The sequence below is a fragment of the Balaenoptera acutorostrata genome, chromosome 13 (assembly GCF_949987535.1).
Source record: "Balaenoptera acutorostrata chromosome 13, mBalAcu1.1, whole genome shotgun sequence".
Taxonomy (NCBI): domain Eukaryota; kingdom Metazoa; phylum Chordata; class Mammalia; order Artiodactyla; family Balaenopteridae; genus Balaenoptera; species Balaenoptera acutorostrata.
In genome coordinates this window covers 41065987-41089250 of record NC_080076.1, presented here as the reverse complement: position 1 = coordinate 41089250, position 23264 = coordinate 41065987, and the positions used below count along the sequence as shown (strand labels likewise).

At 34.8% G+C, this 23264-nt stretch overlaps 1 protein-coding gene across 4 annotated transcripts in view; it reads left to right on the top strand.

The window, feature by feature from the left end:
* KIAA1328 (KIAA1328 ortholog) overlaps window positions 1-23264 on the top strand; it is a 374054-nt gene that overhangs the window by 55185 nt on the left and 295605 nt on the right. For 3 of the 4 annotated variants that reach the window (XM_007180910.2, XM_057526537.1, XM_057526539.1), the window contains one exon: window positions 9057-9172. The exons of the other annotated variant lie outside the window; for it this stretch is intronic. In XM_007180910.2, the coding sequence (XP_007180972.2) occupies window positions 9057-9172 (116 nt within the window). The remainder of the gene's footprint in view (window positions 1-9056; window positions 9173-23264) is intronic. 4 annotated transcript variants of the gene reach the window in all.

The following is a 23264-nucleotide window of genomic DNA, read 5'->3' as shown; positions in this document are numbered from 1 at the left end:
TTTTATTATGAATAGGGTGAAGTTTGACAAATGCCTTTTCTGCATTTAGAGATGATCATGTAAGATTTCTCCTTTATTCTATTAATATGGTGAATTATATCAGTTAATTTTCAACTCTTAAATAAATCTTGCCTTCCTGGGCTAAACTGAACTTGGATATATTTTCTTTCTGTAACACTGGATTTGCTTTGCTAATTGTTTTTTAGGATTTTTTCAGCTATATTTATTAGATAGATTGGACTATAATTTTTGTTTTCCATAAGTCCTTGTTAGATTTTGGTATTAAGATTATTATGGCTGCTTCATAAAATGAGTATATACTTGAACTGAAAGAAATAACCAGTGAGTATTAGAATGTTAACTTTTGGGGGGTTCAAATTTAAACATGAATTTAAATTATCAGACATCTCACAGCTTTAAGTATTATATATCATGCTGCCTCTTATGCTTTGTTCCTTGGAAAATGTGTTTTATTCTTAGGGCTTTTAAAGCAACATGTTTTTTTATAGTTTTCTCTATACCTGATCTTTCTTCCTGTATTCAGATTCATTTTTGTCATTTCCATTTTTGATGTCTTAACTATTATATTAATTTTAGGGGAAATCATGCATTCCACCTTTCATTTCAGACTTCTTATTTCAGGTATAGTTGATGTACAATATTGTATAAGTTTCAGATGTACAACATGTTATTTGTGTTCTTTTTGATGGTAGCCATTCTGACAGGTGTGAGGTGATATCTTATTGTTGTTTTAACTTGCATTTCCCTGATGATTAACAATGTTGAGCATCTTTTCATGTGCCTGTAAGTCATCTGTATGTCTTCTTTGGAAAAATGTCTATTCAGATCTCCTGCCCATTTTTTAATCAGGTTGTTTGCTTTTTTGATGTTGAGTTGTATAAGCTGTTTATACATTTTTAATATTAACCCCTTATCAGTCATATCATTTGCAAATATTTTCTCCCATTCGGTAGGTTGTCTTTTCGTTTTGTAGATGGTTTCCTTTGCTGTGCAAAAGCTTTTAAGTTTAATTAGGTCCTGTTTGTTTATTTTTGCTTCTGTTTCTTTTGCTTTAGGGGATAGATCCATAAATATTGTTACGATTTATGTCAAAGAGTGTTCCGCCTGTATTTTCTTCTAGGAGTTTTATGGTTTCTGGTGTTACATTTAGGTCTTTAATCCACTTTGAGTTTATTTTTCTGTATGGTGTTAGAGAATGTTCTAATTTCATTCTTTTACATGTAGTTGTCCAGTTTTCCTAGCACCATTTACTGAAGAGACTGTTTTTTCTCCATTGTATATTCTTGCCTCCTTTGTTGTAGATGAATTGACCATAAGTGCATGGGTTTATTTCTGGACTCTTTATTCTGTTCCTTTGATCTATGTGTCTTTTTTTATTCCAGCACCATACTGTTTTGATTAGTGCAGCTATGTAGTATAGTCTGAAGTAAGGGAGTGTGATTCCTCCAGCTCTGTTCTTCCCTTTCAAGATTGTTTTGGCTATTCGGGGTCTTTTGTGTTTCCATACATTTTTAAAAATTATTTGTTCTAATTCTGTGAAAATGTCCTTTGTATTTTGATAGGGATTGCATTGAATCTGTAAATTGCCTTGGGTAGTATGGTCATTTTAACAATATTAATTCTTCCAATCCACGAACACAGCATACCTTTCCATCTGTTTGTGCTGTCCTCAATTTCTTTCATCAGTGTCTTATTGTTTTCCGAGGACAGGTCTTTTACCTCTTTAGGTTGGTTTATTCCTGGGTTTTTTATTCTTTTTGATGCAATTGTAAATGGGATTTTTTCCTTATTTTCTCTTTCTGATAGTTCATTGTTTGTGTATAGAAATGTGACATATTTCTGAATATTAATTTTGTATCTTGCAACTTTACCAAACTCATTGATGAGGTTTAGTAGTTTTTTGGTGGTGTCTTTAGGATTTTCTATATATAGTATCATATCATCTGCAAACAGTGACAGTTTTACTTCTTTCTTCCCAATTTTCATTCCTTTGATTTATTTTTCAGTTTTTTAAAAGTGTATTCACAGAGTTGTGCAGTCATCACCACAGTCAATTTTAGAACATTCTCGTTACATCAGAATGAAATCCTGTACCCATTAGCAGTCACTCCTCACTTCTCACCAACCTTCCTGTCCCTAGACAACCACTCTTTAGTTTTGTCTCAATGAATTTGCCTATTTTGGATATTTCATGTACATGGAAATATATAATATGTAGTCTTTTTAAACTAGTTTCTTTAACTTAGCATGATAATTTCAAGGTTTATTTCTGTGGTAGCATGTATTAGTATCTCATTTCTATTTATTGCCAAATAATATTAAATTTTATAGGCAGTACCACATTTAACTTATCTATTCATTTATTGATGGCATTTGGGTTATTTATACTTTTTGATTATTATGGAAAATGCTGCTGTGAACATATATGTGTAAGTTTTTGTGTGGACATACATTTTCATTTCTCTTGGTACATGTCTAGGAATGCTGGGTCAAATAGTAACTCTGTTTAACTTTTTGAGGAACTGCCAGACTGTTTTCCAGAGAGGCTGCACTGTTTTATGTTTCCACCAGAAATCTATGAAGGTTCTTATCTGTCCTTTTACATAATGGCTAATGATGTTGAACATCTTTCCATGTACTTTTTGGCTATTTGTGTAACTTCTTTGAAGAAATATCTATTCACATCCTTTTAAATTGGGTTGTCTTTTTTAATTTAATATTTATTTATTTATTGGCTGCGTTGGGTCTTCGTTGCTGTGTGCAGGCTTTCTTTAGTTGCGGCGAGTGGGGGCTACTCTTCGTTGCGGTGCACAGGCTTCTTGTTGCAATGGTTTCTCTTGTTGCAGAGCACAGGCTCTAGGCATGCGGGCTTCAGTAGTTGTGACACCCAGGCTCAGTAGTTGTGGCACATGGGCTCTAGAGTGCAGGCTCAGTAGTTGTGGCAACATGGGCTTAGTTGCTCCGCAGCATGTGGGGTCTTCCTGGACCAGAGTTCGAACCCATGTCCCCTGCATTGGCAGGCGGATTCTTAACCACTGTGCCACCAGGGAAGTCCGGGTTGTCTTTTTATTGTCGAGTTCTCAGTGTTCTTTATATATTCCATTTACAAGTCCTTTATCAGATATATTATTTGCAAAAATTTGATCCCATTCTGTACATTGTTTTTTCACTTTCTTGATGGTGTCATTTGAAGCACAAATGTTTTTAAATTTTGATGAAGTCCAATTTATTTTTGTTGTTGTTGCTTGTGTTTTTGGTGTCATATCTAAGAAACCATTGCCTAATTCAAGGTTGTGAAGATTTATACCTATGTTTTCTTCCAAGAGTTTATAGTTTTAGCTGTCACATTTTGGTCTTTAATTCATTTAGAGTTAATTTTTGTAAATGCTGTGAGTTATAGGGGCCCAACTTCATTCTTTTGCATGTGGATAGCAAGTTGTCCCTGCACTGCATGTTGAAAAGACTGTTCTTTCCCTTTGATTTTCTTGTTACCCTGGTTGAAAAATCAATTTATTATAAAAATGAGTGTTTATTTATGTTTAATTCATCTATATGTCTGTCTTTATGCCAGTACCACACTCTCTTGATTATTGTAGTTTTGTAGTAGGTTTTAAAATTGGCAAGGGTGAGATCCCCATTTTTTTCTCCTTTTTCAGGAATATTTTAGGTATTCTGAGTCCCTTTCATTTCCATATGAGTTTTAGGATTGGATCAATTTGTCAATTTCTGCAAATAAACCTGCTGAGATTTTAATGGAGATTGAGTTGAATCTGAAGATCAATGTGGGGAGTACTGCCATCTTAACAATATTAAGTCTTCCGGTCATGAACATGGAATGTCTTTCCATTAATACAGGTGTTTAATTTCTTTCAACAATGTTTTTATAGTTTTCAGTGTCTTGCTTCTTCTGTTGCAAAACTTCCAAGCAAGTCTTGCAAGTTTTCAAGTCTTGCTTCTTCTGTTGAATTTATTCCTTTGTATTTTATTTTTCTTGATGCAGACGTAAATGGAATTGTTTCCTTAATTTCTTTTGGGGGTTGTTCACTGTCATTGTATAAACATACGGTTGACTTTTATATATTAATCTTTTATCCTGTAACCTTGCTGAACTCCTTTATTAGTTGTAATAGTTTTTAAGTGGATTTTTTAGAATTTCTGTATACAAAATTGTGTCATGTAAAATAGAGATGGTTTGACTTCTTTCTTTAGAACCTAGATACCTTTTATTTCTTTTCCCTACCTAATTGCCCTGACTATAATCTCTAATACAAAGTTGACTTGCAGTGGCGAGAGCAGACATCCTTGTCTTGTTTGTGATCACAGGGGGAAAGCACTTAGTCTTTCACCATTAAATATGGTATTAGATGTGGGGTTTTCATAGATGGCCTTTTTCAGGTTGAGGAAGTTTCCTTTTCTTCCTATTTACTGAGGGTTTTTTTTTTTTTTTAAATCATGAATCATTGATTTTTTTCAAACACTTTTCTGCATCTATTTGGATGATCATGTGGTTTTTGTCCTTTATTTTATTGATATGGTATATTACATTAATTGATGTTTGATTATTAAACCAACTTTTCATTCCTGGGTTAAATCCTAATTAGGCATGATGTATAATCTTTTTTTTTTTTTTTTTTAATGTTCCTGGATTGTGCTTGCTGGTATTTTGTTGAGGATTTTTGCAACTACATTCATTTGCTGTTGTTTTGTAGTTCTTAGAGCTCTTTTGACATAGATTGCTGTGTTTCTCATTTCTTAAAGCACCTGTGTTCCTTTAGACAGTACATTTTAAATTACAATCAAATGTTAAAATTTGTAAAGAGGGCATTAAGATGATTTCACTGCCATATATATATATTTATATAAATATATTTTTTTAACCATGAAAGCTCTTCTTTTTCATCATGCATTTACATTTGCTTAAAAACAATATCTCCCTTTCTGTCGTCTAGGTGTCCTGTGAAATCTAGGACATCTAATCTCTCTAAATCTTATCCACTAAGTTAATATTGAGAATTTATAGAATGCTACCAGCATTCTCTGCTTCCAAATGTGAGATATCAATCAGGGAAAGAAATTTATCTGGTTGACCATTGGTGAGCTGCAATTAATTCTCTTTGGGATAGAAGCTTCGTTGCCTTGACCTTGTCTTTCACATTAGAAAGACATTTCTGGAGTACCTAGAAGAACATTGGGGGTATGTAAAGCCATAAAATAAATCTCTTCCTAGAACATTAGTTTTACTAAAAAGTTTAGAATAGATGGGTATGGGGAAACTTTTTATATTAAAAGAGAAAAGATTGCTTTATGGAGAAAAATACAGAATGTGCAGGGATGTTTAAGCTAAAACATAAGCCTTCAAGGAAACTCAGGTTTTTTGCCATGGTTTTCAGCCCAACCACCCAACTCCAAGTGTATGAATTCTCTTTCCTGGTTAGATAAGAGTACAGTTTGTGGACATTATTGAGAAATACTCTGAGATGTTAAATAAATGCTGAAATGATTATTTCTTTATGAACAGACTATTGTCCTCCTTGTAAATAATTAACAAACCAACACTGGGAATATCCTCTTGACCAGAGTTTTCAACTTTTCTATCCTATTGGTCAAATATTTCCCTTTTTTGTGTTTACATTCTCATTTTGTTAACTAGCTTATTGCTGTACCCTAAATGAGATAGAGGATTAGGTATTTTTATGTTACTTTGTGGTCTGAGAATGCTTTGATAAAAAATGTAGATCATGATACCAGATAATTTCTCATACATACACCTCATGGGAAATATTATTGAACATAAGTTAAACAGGAAGACATATTTCAGAGTGGATATAAAATCTTGAGTTTGTTTTATTGGCAAGTCCTTTGCATTTAAAGGATGTATTAATATACTTGCTCCTATTAACTATGCTAATAGGCCACAGAGAAGCCATGCATATCTTTAGATAGGCCTATAGAAGTGTTGCCTTTTGTGCTTAACACAGCTTGTTAAGTTTATAGCCTTCCAGAGCATAATAATTGCTAACGGGTAGTCTAATCATAGCAGCATAACAGAAAAGATTTTCTTTTTTTTAAAAAAAACCCTGTTTAAATAGTGTAGCAACAAAATTTTCAAATATCTCTAGAAACTAAATTTAGGAAAGAGTGGTTCTTCTGGATAGAGCACTTTAAGTTTTGGGAGAAGCTCATCATAGCCACTGGCATTATTGAATATATGTACAAGCATTTTTTGCCGTCAGTGATCCCTAGAGTTTTCATGGATTTTCTTCAGGTTTGACAAAGGGAGTAAGTAAATGCTGGGGTATATGTTTTGACCTGGCAGTCTCTAGACATACTTTCTGCATTTACTTTAATGTTAGGTAAATGTGGCAGTGTACTTTGTTGTTACTGTTTTTATGACCTTGGAAGCCTTGCTTTCTTGAACAAACAAATCTTTGGGTCATTCCTCATATTTATATGGCTTTTATGAATGAAATTGAAATGACAGGGGCCATTGTGAGGTTCCTTCTGGATATCCCATAACTGGATAAACTTACTGTGATTATTTTTTCCTATAGTAGGCATTCAGTTAATATTTTTTAATAAGTAAATGAAAATAAATCTTCTCTTATCTGCTTATGGATTTTCCTCTTCAGTCTCATCTTTAAGATTTGACCAATCTAAACAGGGAGAGAATTTGCCATATATTTTCTCACCTTAACAGTGTTTATTCTCTCCTTACAATATATAGCATTACCTATTACATCTTTCTTTTATGCATAATCCTACAGATTCATCACTTCTTTTGTTTTACATTAACCTCATGCGAAATTTTGCATTGTTACACTTTTTAATATTTCTCTTGTCATCCTCTCCCACTGCCTCTTTTAGCCTATGGCTGTAGCTTTTGCATAGATTACGGTATTGTATGCCTTGTACCCTGACCAGATGTTTGTTAACTTCTTTCTTATTTCTTTACAAATGCTCTCCATATTTGTAAAGGACATATATATAGTTCCAGTATGTTTATAGTATAGTAAAGGAAATTATAGAACTTAAGCTGGAAAGAATTTTAAAATTGTCTAGTCTAGCCTTGTTTGCTTACAAATGGGAGTAATGATGCCCAGAGAAATAAGCATGCTTTGCCACAGTCACCATATGTACGTGGTGTTCTGATTTACAGTTTGGGGGTGTACTTGATCTGGAACAGTTTCCTAGCAAAGGTGTTTCAGAAGCCGGTTGATAGATTGAAGAGGAGCGATTTGGATGATAGGATTAATTAATGGTTCAAATGTTTGACACTTTTAGAAAAAACTTAAGAGGCAGTGGGGAATTATTGTGAAAGATGTTAGTACAAATGTGGTTGAGGATAATGACAAGAAAAGTGAAGGCATTGTAAAAAGATGGCAACAAGGGAGCAGGCTAACCTGAGACCAGATTACAAATCCTCTACGTATGTGTATATTTGTTCTTTGTTTAGTTGTGTTGATTCCTTGTAATTGTATCAGTATTAGAGATTATGCTCGTAGAAAGAAGGTCCTGAGTCCCAAACATGAGCCTAGTATTATGCCAAATGTAAATAATAGGAGCCGGGAAAATGATTTGAATGTCATGATAAGCAAGAAAAAATAAAGCTATTTTTTGAACATTACTATATGTCATGCACTTTCACACAAATTAATTCAAAGACAAGATGCAATCAACTCTTGAACATTCAAAATTCTAATTTTCATTCTGTTATTTCATTGATCTTAATATCCCCACCAGAAAGCTAGCAACAAAGGAAAGGCTGTGGAGTTCGTGTTATTCAGAAATTGCTCTGGTGGAGTACAGGTGTAGGAGGAAATAAATTTAGATGCTCAAAGAAAAGATTCGGCTTCCCTGTGGATTTCACTAACACATATCCCTATGTGATCTTATAGAATAAAATGTGTTGTACTCTCTTTGGAGAATTAATCACCAGTGACAGAAATTCAGAGCCAACATCTCTGTTCACAGAGTAACATGAAAATTAGGGTTGTCATTTTAAGGTAAGTTTTAATGTTGTTTAGGTTTTTTTTTCCCCCCCTCTGTGCTCTTATCAGAAACCACCCATTTTTGATAGGATTGAGTTGGAATACCTTTCAGAGTTAAGCATTAAAGATACATATTTTTGGTCAGTGTTTTTTACTTTATAATCCCTTTTTGAACTAAGAATAAATGTGCAAACCTTTTTTTATCTTAATGCCATTTAAAAATTCCTGTCCAGTTATTTATATGCTACTGAGGATTGCAGGGTATTAGTACCAGGAAAAAGTAAAATCACCTATGTATGTTTAATGCAATATATATATATTTTTAATTAATTAATTAATTAATTTAATTTTGGCTGTGTTGGGTCTTCGTTTCTGTGCGAGGGCTTTCTCTAGTTGCAGCAAGCGGGGGCCACTCTTCATCGCGGTGCGTGGGCCTCTCACTGTCGTGGCCTCTCTTGCCGCGGAGCACAAGGTCCAGATGCGCAGGCTCAGTAGTTGTGGCTCATGGGCCCAGTTGCTCCGTGGCATGTGGGATCTTCCCAGACCAGGGCTCGAACCTGTGTCCCCTGCATTAACAGGCAGATTCTCAACCACTGCGCCACCAGGGAAGCCCTTAATGCAATATTTAAGCGATATATATGTTGTTTATTTTATTGACAGGATTTAAATAGAAGTATGAAAAAGATCTAAATCAAAATAAATTGTGCCTTATTTGATAATGAAGAGATGAAACCTTTGTTTTAAAAATTGGATATTTTTCTGTCCTGGATCATAATTGGGAACCCATAAAGTATAGGACTTTCCATATTTAAGACAATTCTGATTATTGCAAAAATTCTTGATGTAAAAACCACATGCATATTTTATTACAAAGGTATGGAATATTGCCTTGTGAAAGATTAATTTTAAAAAATTCAAAAAACATGAAGTATCCCTGAAGAAACCAGCATACCTCTGGAATAAATCTAGTTTTGGTAAACCACAGCTGTAGGCACATATTTTATTTTATTCTCATGGGCATTTTCTTTTCACTTGTATTTTTTTCAGAGTAAGTGAGGAAAAGGAAGTAACAGAAGAAAGACTCAAAGCTGAGCAGGAATCATTTGAGAAGAAGATCAGGCAGTTGGAAGAACAGAATGAACTGATCATAAAAGAAAGGGAAGATATCCTTTTTGAAAGTCCTCTTTTTTAACGTGCAGAAAGTTTGACTCTTTCATGAAGAAAATGTAAACTCCAGAGAAATAATTGTTCTAATTTATAACAGAGGGTAAATCTGCATGGGCTGCCATTTTTAGGCAGTCAGAACGACACTTAACAGCATGTGTTGTTGCTTCCTTTGTGCTTGATACAGTCGTCCAGCTGTTCCACTGCTGCTGTTATACTGTGGAGCACACATTTGTCAATTCAAAGAGACAATAAGAAATTTGGGCATTAAAATGTAGTGTTGGAACTTTATTAAATTCCGTTCCACTACTGTAATTGAGCCTGAACCCTCTTTGTCTTTGGTATTCTTTCTAGCTAAAGCCTTGACAGTTCTAAGGAATTCTATTCTGAAATCATAAAAATAAAAAAAATCAGTTGTAACTTATAGATGTTGTAATTGATAAATGTTTCTACTGCAACATAATACCACCAAACTATTCTCATGGAAGAGAAAACTATTGGGTTTAGAATTAGAGAGAGGGTTATGTGTGTGTGAGTGTAAATATGTATAATTTCATTATTTGTAAGAAAGTAAAATTAAAAATGGTGTTTTAACTTAAGAATTGTACTTTAGGGGATATGTGAGTTGAAATAAGCATATTTCTGAAGTTTGTTTTGACTGGGTAGATACTTATCTTTGGGTGTTTTTTGCAGTGACATTGGTATAAAAGAGAAGTGACTGTGCCTAAAGGTAGGATGCTGGATCTGCCAGCTAAAGGAGTACGTGAATGCTTAAAGGAACGATTGTCCTTATTGTCAGTAGCATCATTTACTTGATTTTTTTTTTTTTTTTAGATTTTTTTTTTTGATGTGGACCATTTTTTAAGTCTTTATTGAATTTGTTACAATATTGCTTCTGTTTTATGTTTTGGTTTCTTGGCCCCAAGGCATGTGGGATCTTAGCTCCCCGACCAGGGATTGAACCCACACCCCCAGCATTGGAAGGTAAAATGTTAACCACTGGACCACCAGGGAAGTCTCCCATTTACTTGATTTTAATAATTTTTTTGAAGGTTCTTTGAGTGTCAAAAATGATCATATATTGACAGTAACTATACCTTTGTGAAAACCAGGGAAATAGAAGCATAAAGATAAATTAATTCACTGGAAAAAAAAGCACAAAAAATAACTATAAAAATTGAGTTCTGAACTTGTGTTTTTCAAACAGTAGGAGTGCGTGATTGCAAATTAATAGAATCAGAATTCTCCGATTTGATTTGTGGAGTAGAACATTTGTTAGTTTTATGGGCCCCACAGTTCGAAAGGAGTACTTTTTCAATTTTCTTTTTCTATATTTCTTTAGCATTTGAATAATCATCTTGGGCCTTCTCTTTTCTTTGCTTTCATTGACTTTATTGCACTGGGTTGTCAAGTCTCAGGCTACGCCCCCCACCTCTGTGATTTTCTTGCTACTTTTCTCTCTTGGTTAAAATAGCACTGTTTAGTCAGAATTCACAACTGTGCTCAGCCATTGTTAGTCTTTCACTTTGCAAAAGGAATAGTGACTCAGGACCCTAGCACTTTCAAGAAAAGGTGGACTAGGAATGCTTTTATTTGTAACAGAAGTTCACTTTACAGGGTCTATTTCTTTGCACGTAACAATTCTGGAGGTAAGTGGATTCTGGCATTGGTTCAGTGGCTTAAAGTTTTCAGTGCTGGGTCCATACGGTTCTCTTAGCTTCTAATGGTTGCAGGATTCCAGGTTTCAAGATGGTTGCTCCAATTCCAGGTATTAACATTTGCATTAAGGCAGAAAGGGGGAGGAAGACATTCTGGTAGTTGTGACTCCCTGTCCTTTTTTTTTTTTTTTTTTTTTTTTTGTCCTTTTTCATAAATACATAAAATCTTTCCCAGGGCATTTCCCTCGACTCTGCCCCCCAGCAGTCTTTCATGAGATATTTATTGTCCTGAACTTTATCACATGGGCGTGCTAATCTGCAAGGGAGGCTGAGGAAGTGAGCGTTTAGCTTATCCAATTTAGACAGTGGCAGGCAGCAGGGAAGGGGATTGGAAATGAAGTCAGCCTCCAACTCTGGTAGCAGAAGTAGGGGAAATTGAAATCACTTTTTAAACAATTTTTTAATAATTTTTATTTTTTTGCCTGCTCCATGCGGCATGTGGGATCTTAGTTCCCCGACCAGGGATCGAACCCATGCCCCCTGCATTGGGAGCACGGAGTCTTAACCACTGGACCGCCAGGGAAGTCCCTGAAATCACTTTTTAAATACAGAGGAGGTGGTGATACCTTGATCTTCCCGGAACAAGATAAATAAATAAATATTATGTCAAGTGGAATTGGGGTGAGTTGGAGAAATAAGGTGAGAGAGGGAGGAGGTAGCAGACAATTTAGAAATCCTGGCCACGGTTAGAGTGCGGCCTTGTTTATCTGTATGCTTAACAAAAACGTGTGGCTGTCTGATAAAGTAGAATTTAACTTTGGTGGACTGTTACATTTAGCAGTCTTCTGGATCAAGATTAATTGTATTTAGTGTCGAAGCAGTCTGAACTCAGCATGGTTATGGACAGAATAGTTTCTTCTATCAGGGTGAATGTTAAGATACCTCCAGATGATTGTAGTGACACAGTTTTTCCTGTTTTCGTAGAACATAGGTCAGCAAACTACTGCCATGGGCCAGATCTATCAGGGTGCCAGCTAAGTGCCGCCACACACATTCATTTATGTATCTTCTGTGGCTGTTCTTGCGCTACAGCTGCAAGTGGTGCAGTTGCAACAAAGACCCTGTGGCCTACATAGCCCGAAATATTTACTATCTGGCCCTCAGCAGAAAAGTTTGCTCGCCCCCATCTACCTTATAAGATTAAAGTAAAGGAAAAGGCATGTAAATAAGTCAAAGACTTAGACATGTGTTGTAGTTAGACCTATTTTGCATTTGGTATAAAAGGATTTGATTTGAGCATTTATTATTATTATTGTGAGTGAAGATTGGAGTAAATGTTAGACCATGTTCAAAAGTTAAAATGGTTTAGTTAGTATAATTGGTTTAAGATTTTTTGAATCACCCAAAGATAAGTGGTATTCGTAGAACTTGTCAAAGAAAAGAGAATGGAAGATATGATTAAAAAACAGTGACATCCATGGTTTGTATTCCAAGTAGATTGCTCAAGTACAAATCTCCTTTACCAGTATAAACTTGTCAAAGGTTAATATAGATGATTTTATAGTACATAAAACTCTGTAAAACTTAGAAACATACAACAAGGATATGATTTAAAACAATACAGTTTTAACTACAGATACATTAACCTCTCATACATGAATGATTCAGACTCATATACATGAAATCAGATAATTTCAAATTATTTTAAAGCCTGTCTCTGTGTGAGGAACTATTTGGCATTTTAAAGGTGTGTTATCCTAATTTATGGGTTTTTTGTTTTTAAAGTTCTAATAACGGGATTTATTGATCAACTGTACGAACCCAGACCAGTCCAGTCCCTTAGTAGAAAAGAGTAAAGATATTTTACATATTTGCATTTGGATCAGGCTTCTGAAGGATTTGTTCTTACACTAAGTAGAGAATTTATTACTAAAACATAAAAATCCTTGGTAGTTTTCAGTCTTTGAACAAAGAAAGCTTATTTCTTGAGAAATTAACTACATAAATGAATATGCCATTTACAAAGTCAAGCAATCTGATGAACCTAGTAGATTTTTGCCTAGCTAAATGAGTATGAATGGAGAGATAAATCTGAAATATAGAGAGAAATATGCCCAATAGGAATAATTCTAAAACATGTTAGCATGTAATAGTATAAGACACAGAGGATGTAGCCATTACAAAAGTTGATTAATGTTTGAGCTGATTGTATTTCCAGAACATAGGTCTCAGGTCAGGATGGTATCAAAAGCTTACAGAAGGAAAGTAAAGTCTGATATTTTCTGATTTCACTGTTTTAACTGACAGAGCAAGGGAAGTGACAGAGAAGAAAGCACAATGGGCTTTAGAGTCAAAATTGTTTCAGCACTGCCTAGCTGTCTGACCTTGGTAATGCTACTGAACTTTTCTAAGTCTCTTTTTTTCATCTATAATATATGGATAGCTAATAATGCCTTTTTTGCAGGCTTGTTGAAATTTGGCAGACTCTTTACGTTGTGTGTGTAAAGAATCTAGCAGTGTTTCTTACTTTGGGACACTGAAAAAACGATAGCAATTCTCGTTATTACTACTATATGGATGAAAGATGAGTTGACTAGCTTCTCTGTTTCTCACTTCTGTGCCTTTCTTCAGTGGGGTTTTGATGGTTTTCATTAGGTTAAGCAGGTGCTTAGGCTGCTTAGAGGCCCAGTAGGAGAGTGAAATTGATCTGTTCTCTGCTTTATCTTCTATTTCTGTGAAAGAGGAAACCTTTCTGCATCATATATACCAGTTAGGTGCTCATTGAGAACAAACCAAGTCTTACTTTCCTCTCCCAGAAACCAGACTGACAAAAATGTTTGTTTTTTTCTCCTTCTGGTCTGTTTCCATTGTCTCTCTGATTGAGACTTAGTAAATTGAAGAGGTTTAGAGGTACTTAGAGCTTAGATCCTCAAGTGCATTGCATCAGAAGTTGTTTTAGAAACCTTGCTCTAGGAAGAAAGAATTTTAAAGGAACCAACCTTAACCTTTTTGAGGAATGTTTTAGAATGAGCCAAAGGTCTCAGTATGTCTGTGCTGAAATTAGACTAGAAAAAATTCACAAGAATTTAATCTAATTATGTAAAAAGAAATCATCTGTTCAAATAGCAATAATACTTCAGAGGTATTCAAAGCTTTCAATTTAACTATATACATCTCTGCTACATGAGCTGAAGTACCACCATCTGATAGACTTTTACCAAGAATAGGAGCCATACTGTAGGAAGCTCTATCATAGATCTGGATGCAGTGGTCTTGGGTGGGTAGGCAGGGTGGGAAAAGATAGTAAATAGAAATAAGTTTCATGAGAAAGGAAATGAATTTCAGAAGAAAGGGTACGTCTTCCCTTTCTTTTATTTATTTATTTATTAATTATTTTTGGTTGTGTTGGGTTTCCGTTTCTCTGCGAGGGCTTTCCCCAGTTGCGGCGAGCGGGGGCCACTCTTCATCACGGTGCGCGGGCCTCTCACTGTCGTGGCCTCTCCCCTTGCGGAGCACAGGCTCCAGGCACTCAGGCTCAGTAGTTGTGGCTCACGGGCTTAGTTGCTCCGCGGCATGTGGGATCTTCCCAGACCAGGGCTCGAACCCATGTCCCCTGCATTGGCAGGCAGATTCTTAACCACTGCGCCACCAGGGAAGCCCCACGTCTTCCCTTTCTAATTAATCTTTCTGATCCTTCATAAGAAAAGGCAGGAGATTCTCCAGTCTTGGAAATAGTTTGGAGAGAATTAAAAATCTAAACTTAGTGAAGAAGCCTATAGGCAGAGAAGATGGTATTGTGGTGTCTGGCAATGTGGTATACGAATATAGCAAAGTATGTTGCCCAACACCTTATCAGCCTTTTTGTTTTGAATAAATATTGGGTTTTTGTTTTTTTATGTTTACAAATTGAATTTTATGGTGGTAGGATATATTCTTTGCACATGGATAGTCAGTTTATTCCATTTAACAAGTGCTAGACAATATTGTTTTACTAATCTAATAACTATCTCTAGTACTGTAGAAGTTGTGCTTTTGGGGGCCATTTTATTTGCTCTGTGATGCTGTATAGCTTTAGCAGGTTTTGGACCATTATTATTGTATATTATCCTGGAATGTCATTATAAATCATAATAACAGATTAAATAACCCTTCACATTTGTATTACAAAGAAATAAGCATGCGTAAGGAAAGAACTAGTTATTACTAGTATTATTGTTGCCTAAGCTGTTCTTTTTTTTTTTTTTTTAATTTATTTATTTATTTATTTATTTTTGGCTGTGTTGGGTCTTCGTTGCTGCGTGCAGGCTTTCTCTAGTTGCGGCGAGCAGGGGCTACTTTTTGTTGCGGTGCGTGGGCTTCTTGTTGTGGTGGCTTCTTTTGTTGCGGCGCACAGGCTCTAGAGCGCGGGCTTCAGGAGGTTGGCACACGGGCTTAGTTGCTCCGTGGCATGTGGGACCTTCCCGGACCAGGGCTTGAACCCATGTCCCCTGCATTGGCAGGCGGACTCCCAACCACTGCACCACCAGGGAAGTCCCCTTAAGCTGTTCTTAAAGATTATGTTGTTCTCTTAAAAATACTTAGATGTTAATGCTAACTGAAGGGAGAAATTGATGATAAATGCTTGCAGAATTTAAAAAAATACATTAAAATTTTATCCATATACAACTTCATTTCAATAAGCCTTTAGAGTTTAAGTTACTCTGTGGTAGTGAGTTATATTTACACTTTACTTTTCTGGAACTCATCCAAGAATAAGAATAAAAAGAAGTACTCCTCACCTGCTCTGGTCCCCTATATATGCACTTTTCTTATATGAAAATTCCTGGGGCTGTCAAATGTATAATAATAAACTCATTATCTGGTATCTAGTTTGTAAGTCCATTGCAGATTAGAAGTAGAAAATTAGAAGTAGGGAAAGGAGCTACAGTGAGAATATTGAAGCTGATAGGAGAGTCAGCTATTAAAACTATTAAAAATGACATAAAAACTGAAAATGCACAGCAGTCTAGAGCTTCTCCACACCTAGATATATCTCAAGGCCATCATATATTAAATGAAGTACGGTACTTAACATTCATAATGATGATTCTGAGGCATCAAAATAATGCTAAATTGTTTTTATCCCATTCTCTTTTCTTGGTACTTCTAGTACTTCTGTTAGTAAGACATCTTACATTTGTGTGTTGGTTTTCTATTTACAGAGCACCTTCGCTTATACTTTTTAATCTTCACAATAACCTGATTAAGTTAGGTGAGGCAGATACTCATATCCTTATTTTACAGATAAAGATTCAGGTCTGGAGAGGTACCTGAAACAGCCCATTGCAGAGTTAAGAGTGAAATCTTTTGATACCAACTGTCTTTACACCAAATTATTTCTGCAGTAGTGAATGATACAAATATCAATAAGCCTTACTACTTTTCTAAACTGCTTTATAGTTAAAGCACAATTTTATCAAAAAATTATATTTTACAGTGCTTTTTATCCAAAGTTGGTTAAAAAAAATGGGAGGGGGGGTGTTACTTAATAGAGTGTAACCTAATTATCCAGAAATCCAGGTATGTAGAATGTTCCTGAGATTCACTTGTATTTTGGCTTTTCTATCCAGTCACGAAGTCTTTATCATTTTTCCCTCTGAAATGTTATTCTGAACCCATTGTCTTTTTTTTTTTAATTTTTATTGGGGTATAACTGATTTACAGTGTTGTGTTAGTTTCAGGTATACAGCAAAGTGAATCTGTTGGACATATACATATATCCACTCTTTTTTAGCTTCTTTTCCCATATAGGCCATTACAGAGTATTGAGTAGAGTTCCCTGTGCTATACAGTAGGTCCTTATTAGTTATCTATTTTATATATAGTAGTGTATTTTATATGTGTCAATCCCAATCTTCCAATTTTTCCCTCCCCCTGCTTACTCCCCAGTAACCATAAGTTTATTTTTCACATCTATCACTCTGTTTCTGTTCTGTAGATAAGTTCATTTGTAGCCTTTTTGTAGATTTCACATGTAAGTGATATCATATGATATTTGTCTCTCTCTGTCTGACTTACTTCACTCAGCATGAGAATCTGTAGGTTCATCCATATTGCTGCAAATGGCATTATTTTGTTCTTTTTTTATGGCTGAGTAATATACCATTGTATATATGGATAAAGAAGTTGTGAACCCATTGTCTTTTGCTGTTTTCACTGACACTTCACTGCATTCCTGTGTAGTATCCTTTTGCCCGTCTCCTTTACCTACAGCCGCCCTTTGATTGACTTCATTTCATCACTGTTGCCAGATTAATCTTTCTTGAGGACTATTTTTATCACATCACTTGTCTTTTTAATAACTTGCCTTGGCTTCTTATGGCCTAAAAAATCGAATGCGTGTTCTTAATTTTGACGTTTAAGCCCTCCATTACTGATATCACATAACACATGTGACCTTCAGTTTTATGACTCCCTTGTGTGGTACCTACATACTAGGTAGGAAAAATTCATTAGTTTTTCCTACTTATTACAGTTTATTTCTATTTCTTTGTCATTGTTCCTTTTGCTAGTTTTCTTTGAGACTTCAGGAAAGTTTTCTGAATTTTTTTTAATAGTATTTGACTCTTAGAACTCTTCAAGCATTCATACCTATACCAACTGCCCTAACTTGTGCATCTTGTGCTTCCTTGGGCAACTGTAGTGCTCTTTCAGTAGTACTGGATTTTGAGTAAGAAAATTTACGTCAGTCTTGGATCAGCTAATTTATACCTTTGTGACTTTACACAGTCATTGAACGTAAGACCATTTCAATTTCATTTTAGAAGAATAAGCCAATTTAGTTGCTTTAGACTTGAGTAGTAGAGAAAGTGAAGGCTGTGAAGAAAAGGAGATATTATCTAGCCAAAGGGTATCTATATTTGAAGAAATGTTTTCTGTTTTGTTTTAAGGCTGGAAAAGAATGTTGAGTATATTTATATGTTGAAACAAATGTGCTAGGAAATGATTAAGGTCTGCTTTCCATCTCATAGTACCTTTTCTGATTTTTAGTTTTTCTTCTGTGAAAATGAAACAAGTCTTAAAGAAATCTTGATAAATATATCTAACTGTTAAACTTAGATGCTTTGGAATATTAAGATATAAGATTGTGCTTTTCAACCACTTTGCCCTCTATTCTGGGCTTAGCAAGGTTCATTTGTTTACGTATGTATGTGTTTGTTATTTTGGTGTTTGCTATGGACTGAATTTTGTCCCTCCAAAATTCGTGTGTTGAAGCCCTAACACCTCCCTCCCTCCCTCCCCCAGTGTAACCATCTGGAGAAGGGTTTTTAGGAGGTAATTAAGGTTAAATGAGGTCATATGGATGAGGCCCTAATCCAATAGGACTGTGGCCTTATAAGAAGAGAAAGAGGGAGCTCTCTCTCTCTCCCTCCCTTCTCTGCATCCCCCACATGTGAGGACACAGTGGCCATCTGTAAGCCAGGAAGAGAGCTCTCACCAGAAACCAAATCCTTTGAGACCTTGATTGGACTTTCCAGTCTCTAGAACCATGAGAAAATAAATTTCTGTTTTAAGCCACCCAGTCTATGGTATTTTGTCAGCCTGAGCAGATTTAGACAGTATTTAATATGTACTTAGTTCTTTGGTATTTTTATTCTGTGTATATGTTGAAAAAGCCTTTCAGTGTATCTGTAGAAGGTTAATGTTTCTAAATTTCTAAATAATTAGTGTGGTTTCAGATATCATTCTCTGATAGTTTTCCTTTATTTTTAGTCTCCTGGTTGGGTATTATTGAACTTTGAACACTAATTTTTAAGATATTATTTTGTATTTTTTAATGAGATTTGCTTTTAAGGATTTTTCCGCCTTATTGTTTGAGATCCTTTTAATATCTGTGGTGTACCATTTTATAATAAAACAAATAGCTTTACTTTCCAGGTTTGGTTTTGAAAGTGTTTTGATTTCTTTGACATGCTAAAGGCTCTAGATGTGGAGCCTGAGCACCCCCAGAGAGCAATTTCTGTGTTGCTTTATAGTAAGTGACACTGGAATTCAAATAGATGTGGATTGGGGCTTCTAAACTAGCCCTAGTAGCTAAAGTATTCACTTGTTTTTGATGCCCACATGTAAATAAGCTTAAGCAGACTGAAATTCAAAAAATTTATTTTCTACATTTCTGTTTAATTAAATTTGTTTTTAGTAATAGTTCTCCACTGGATAAACGGTAATCTGTTTAGCATAATTTAAAATTACTTTGGGAAGTTTCAACAGTTCTTGCATGAAGAAATAGACTTTTGATAAATCAATTTCATAATAATTATTGTTGAGGAGAGTTCATTATTTCATTTAGCTTTTACATTACTGATCTTCTTTAAAGGGCTGTTCTGACGTAATCTCTTCAGCTAAATCCATTTGCCATACCACAGCTTGTAATTGCTTTAGATTTGAAGAATATGATGAATGACTTTATTATTGACCAGTAGCAAATTTGTCTTAAGTGTTCTTAACCTCAGTATGGCCTTCACTTTTGAACAGTTAAATGATTCAGATGGTAATATTCTCACCTCAGTTATAGACTTATACAATAGCACTTCCTTTTTTAATTTTTATACTTAATGCCCAAGAGTTTACATTTCCAACTCTAATTTTTCAGATGTAGTAAGTCTAATTATGGTATAGTCATGTAATGAACAAAAATTAACTGAATATCTGAAATGGATCTCCCTATAGATAAGATGGTAAGGATTGTCACCTTCTCCCAATTTCATTACCTTTTGTTAATACAGAAATCCCAGGCTGTTCAACTCTTTTCCTGAATGCTCAGCCTGGTGAAAAATGGAGAAAGAACCCTTCCTAACAAAAGTCTTACACGTTCCTTGAATTTCTAAATAAATATGACCTAGAAAACTCAAATATCTAAAGATGATACTTGTTTATCTTCCAATTGGTGTTCCAGTTGGTCAGTTTTTCTAATAGTAGTTATAATGTGTGTGTCTTATTTTTTGGCCATACCTTTAGAAGACCTTTATCTACACAAAGGCTGATAAACACAGGAAAAATGGCAACAGGCAAAGGAGGAAATAAGAAAGAGATGAAACCAATAGAAAAGAAGGTTAGAAATAATAGAAATAACCCTAATGAGAAATTTGTACTAGAGAAAGTTTGACAATTGAGAAGACAGCCTAGGATATGGTGATAGAAGAGAATAGTTATTAGCTGAGTGCTGGGAAAGGTTGCCAGATAGCTACCTCTGTCTCACATAATAACCCCAAGGCATCCGTGTGCCAGGCTAAAGTATAAGGACTAGTTTAACAGTCTAGAGGCAAAGGGAGTGAGAGGAGGTTTTAGTGTGATGGTAAGTGTAATCATTTAGAGATATCACAGCCTTTATAAGTATATTCTTCATATAGTATTATACAGTAATTTGAGATGGCAGAGAAGTGCTTTATGCTGCTAAGACAGCTTTTTTATCTTTATTAAGTAAAAAATCTATATGAACAGTTCTTTTGTAAACCTTTAATTAGCAATCGGATATCTTAAATATGACTTATATCAATATGTGACATAATAAAAACACTGTAGCATTTTGGAAAGAACACGAAAATCATAAACTTGAAATCTTGACTTCGTTTTACCTTTAAACTAGCTATATGACCTTGGATAAACTAACCTCTGCAAGTCTGAATTTTATCGTATTTAACATGTTAATAATATCTGAACTGTTTACCACAAAAGGTGATCAAAACTGTAAAAGTTCTATAAAAATTTGAAGTCTACAAAAATATTTTCTCTCCCTGAAAAAGTTTACAACATACAAATGGATATGAAGATATATTTGATAAATCATTTTATTTTTATTCTTTATTATATTCCCTCACACATTTAAAATGTTATCATTTCAAGCATGCTGTGAATTTAAATAAGCCTCTTTTTGTACCAAAGCAAATGCTATTATAATTCTTTTTCAAGTAATCATATATTTTATTTTGTTTTTTATTAAAGTAATGTTGATTTATAACATTATATGTTTCATCTGTACAACATTATATTTCTACTTCTGTATACCCTACAATGTGCTCATCACCAAAATTTATTTACCATTCATCACCGTACAGTTGATCCCCTTTACCCATTTTGCCCTTCCCCCTACCCCCATTCCTCTCTGGTAACCACTACTCTGTTCTCTGTATCTACATGTCTGTTTTTGTTTGGTTTGGTTTGTTCATTTATTTTATTTTTTGTTTATTATTTTTTTATGTTCCACATATAAGCAACATCCCATGGTATTTTCCTTTCTCTGTCTGACTTATTTCACTTAGCATAATACCCTCAGGGTCCATCGATGTTATTGCAGATGGCAAGATTTCATCTTTTTTTTATGGCTGAGTAGTATTCCAATATATATATATATATATCATATCTTCTTTATTCATCTGTTCATGGGTACTTAGGTTGTTTCCATATCTTGGCAATTGTAAATAATGCTGAAATGAACATGGGGGTGCAGATATCTTTTTGGATTAGTGTTTTCATATTCTTTGGATAAATACCCAGAAGTGGACTAGTGAATCATATGGTAGTTCTAGTCTTAAGTTTTTTTTGAGGAATCTCCATACTGTCTTCCATAGTGACTACACCAATTTACATTCCCACTAACAGTTTATGAAGGTCCCCTTTTCTCCACATCCTCTCCAACACTTGTTATTTGATAGGGATTACATTGAACCTGTAGACTGCTTTAGGTAATGAGGACATTTGACAATGTTAATTCTTCCAAGCTAGGAGCATGGAATATCTTTCCATTTATATGTGTCTTCTTCAGTTTCTTTCAATAATGTCATGTAGTTTTCAGTGTACAAGTCTTTCACCTCTTGGTTAAATTTATTCCTAGGTATTTTATTGTATTTGTTGCAATTATAAATGGGATTGTTTTCTTAATTTCTCTCTCTGCTAGCTCATTGTTGGCATGTAGAAATGCAATGGATTTATGTTCCATTCTTTTCCTCTTCACCTTTTACGTTTTTGTTGTCTTAAATTATCCCTTTTTATGTTGTGGGTTTGTTACCAAATGGAGATAGCTGTAGTTATTCTTTTACTTTCTTTTTTCCCCCTTTAACCTTTATACTATAATAAAGTGTTTAAAATCTATTCTGATAGATGCAATTTTCCAGTTCTGTCTATTTATCACCTCACTCAAAGTTTTGTATACTTTTTCCCTTTTGTTTCTGGTAGAAGTGTTTTTGTTTTGTTCCTGTCAACATCTCTTGTAAGACAGGTCGAGTGTTGATGACCTCCCTCAGCTTTTGTTTGTCTGGGAAAGTCTTTATTTCTCCTTCATATCTGAATGATAATTTTGCTGAGTAGAGTATTCTTGGGTGACAGGTTTTATCTTTCAGTATTTTGAGAGTGTCATTTTACTCCCTCCTGGCCTGTAGGGTTTCTGCTAAGAAATCTGCTGATAGCCTAATAGGGGTTTCTTTGTAGGTTATCATCCTTTTTTCCCTGGCTGCCTTGAAAATTCTTTGTCATTGACTTTTGACAATTTTTTTATATTTCTGGTAGAAGGTCTTTTTGCATTGAGGTAACTAGATGTTCTCTTAGCTTCATGGACTTGTATATCCAGTTTCTTTCCCAAGTCTGGGAGGTTCTCAGCTATAATTTCTTTAAATAAACTATACTCCCTTCTCCCTCTCTTCTCCTTCTGGGATGCCCATTATCCTAATGTTGCCCTTTCTTAAAGAGATGAACAGCTCTCATAGGATTTCCTTTTTTTTTTTTTTTTTACATCTTATTTCTCTTTCCTTTTCTATTTGTATCATTTCTATATTTCATCTTCCAGCTCACTAACTTTCTCTTTCATAGTCTGCTCTATTTCCAGTGCTTTCTAATGCATTATTAATGTTATTTATTGTGTTCTTCAGCTTAAGAATTTGATTGATTCTTGTTTAATTCTTTTTTAGAGTTTCAATCTCTTTGGTAAAGTATTCCACTTGTTAATTAATTGTATTCCTGAGCTCATTAAACTGCCTTTCTGGGTTTTCTAGTATCTTGTTGAGTTTATTCATGACAACTATTTTGAATTCTCTATCAGTTAGATTGCAGTATTCTGTGACTTGAAGTTTAGTTTCTGGAGAATTGTCATTTTCTTTTTGTGGTATGGTGTTACTGTGGTTCTTCATGTTGCTTGAATTGTTCCTCTGCCTGCTCATTTGAAGTTAAATGACAGGTTAAGAGTTAGTTTCCTTTCTTTTGTTTTCTGGTAGGTGGCACTATCACACAAGTTTTTGGCTTCTCTTACCTGCACTGCCTCTTTACTTGAGAGTGGCACTTTCCAGCCTCTACCATCTCTGTAAGAGGTGTGGCTTCTTGCCTCCATTATTGCTTCTTGTGCTACCAGGGTTGTTGCTGCCTTGCTTCTTCCAGAACCACTGTCATCCATCAGGATGGTGGGCTC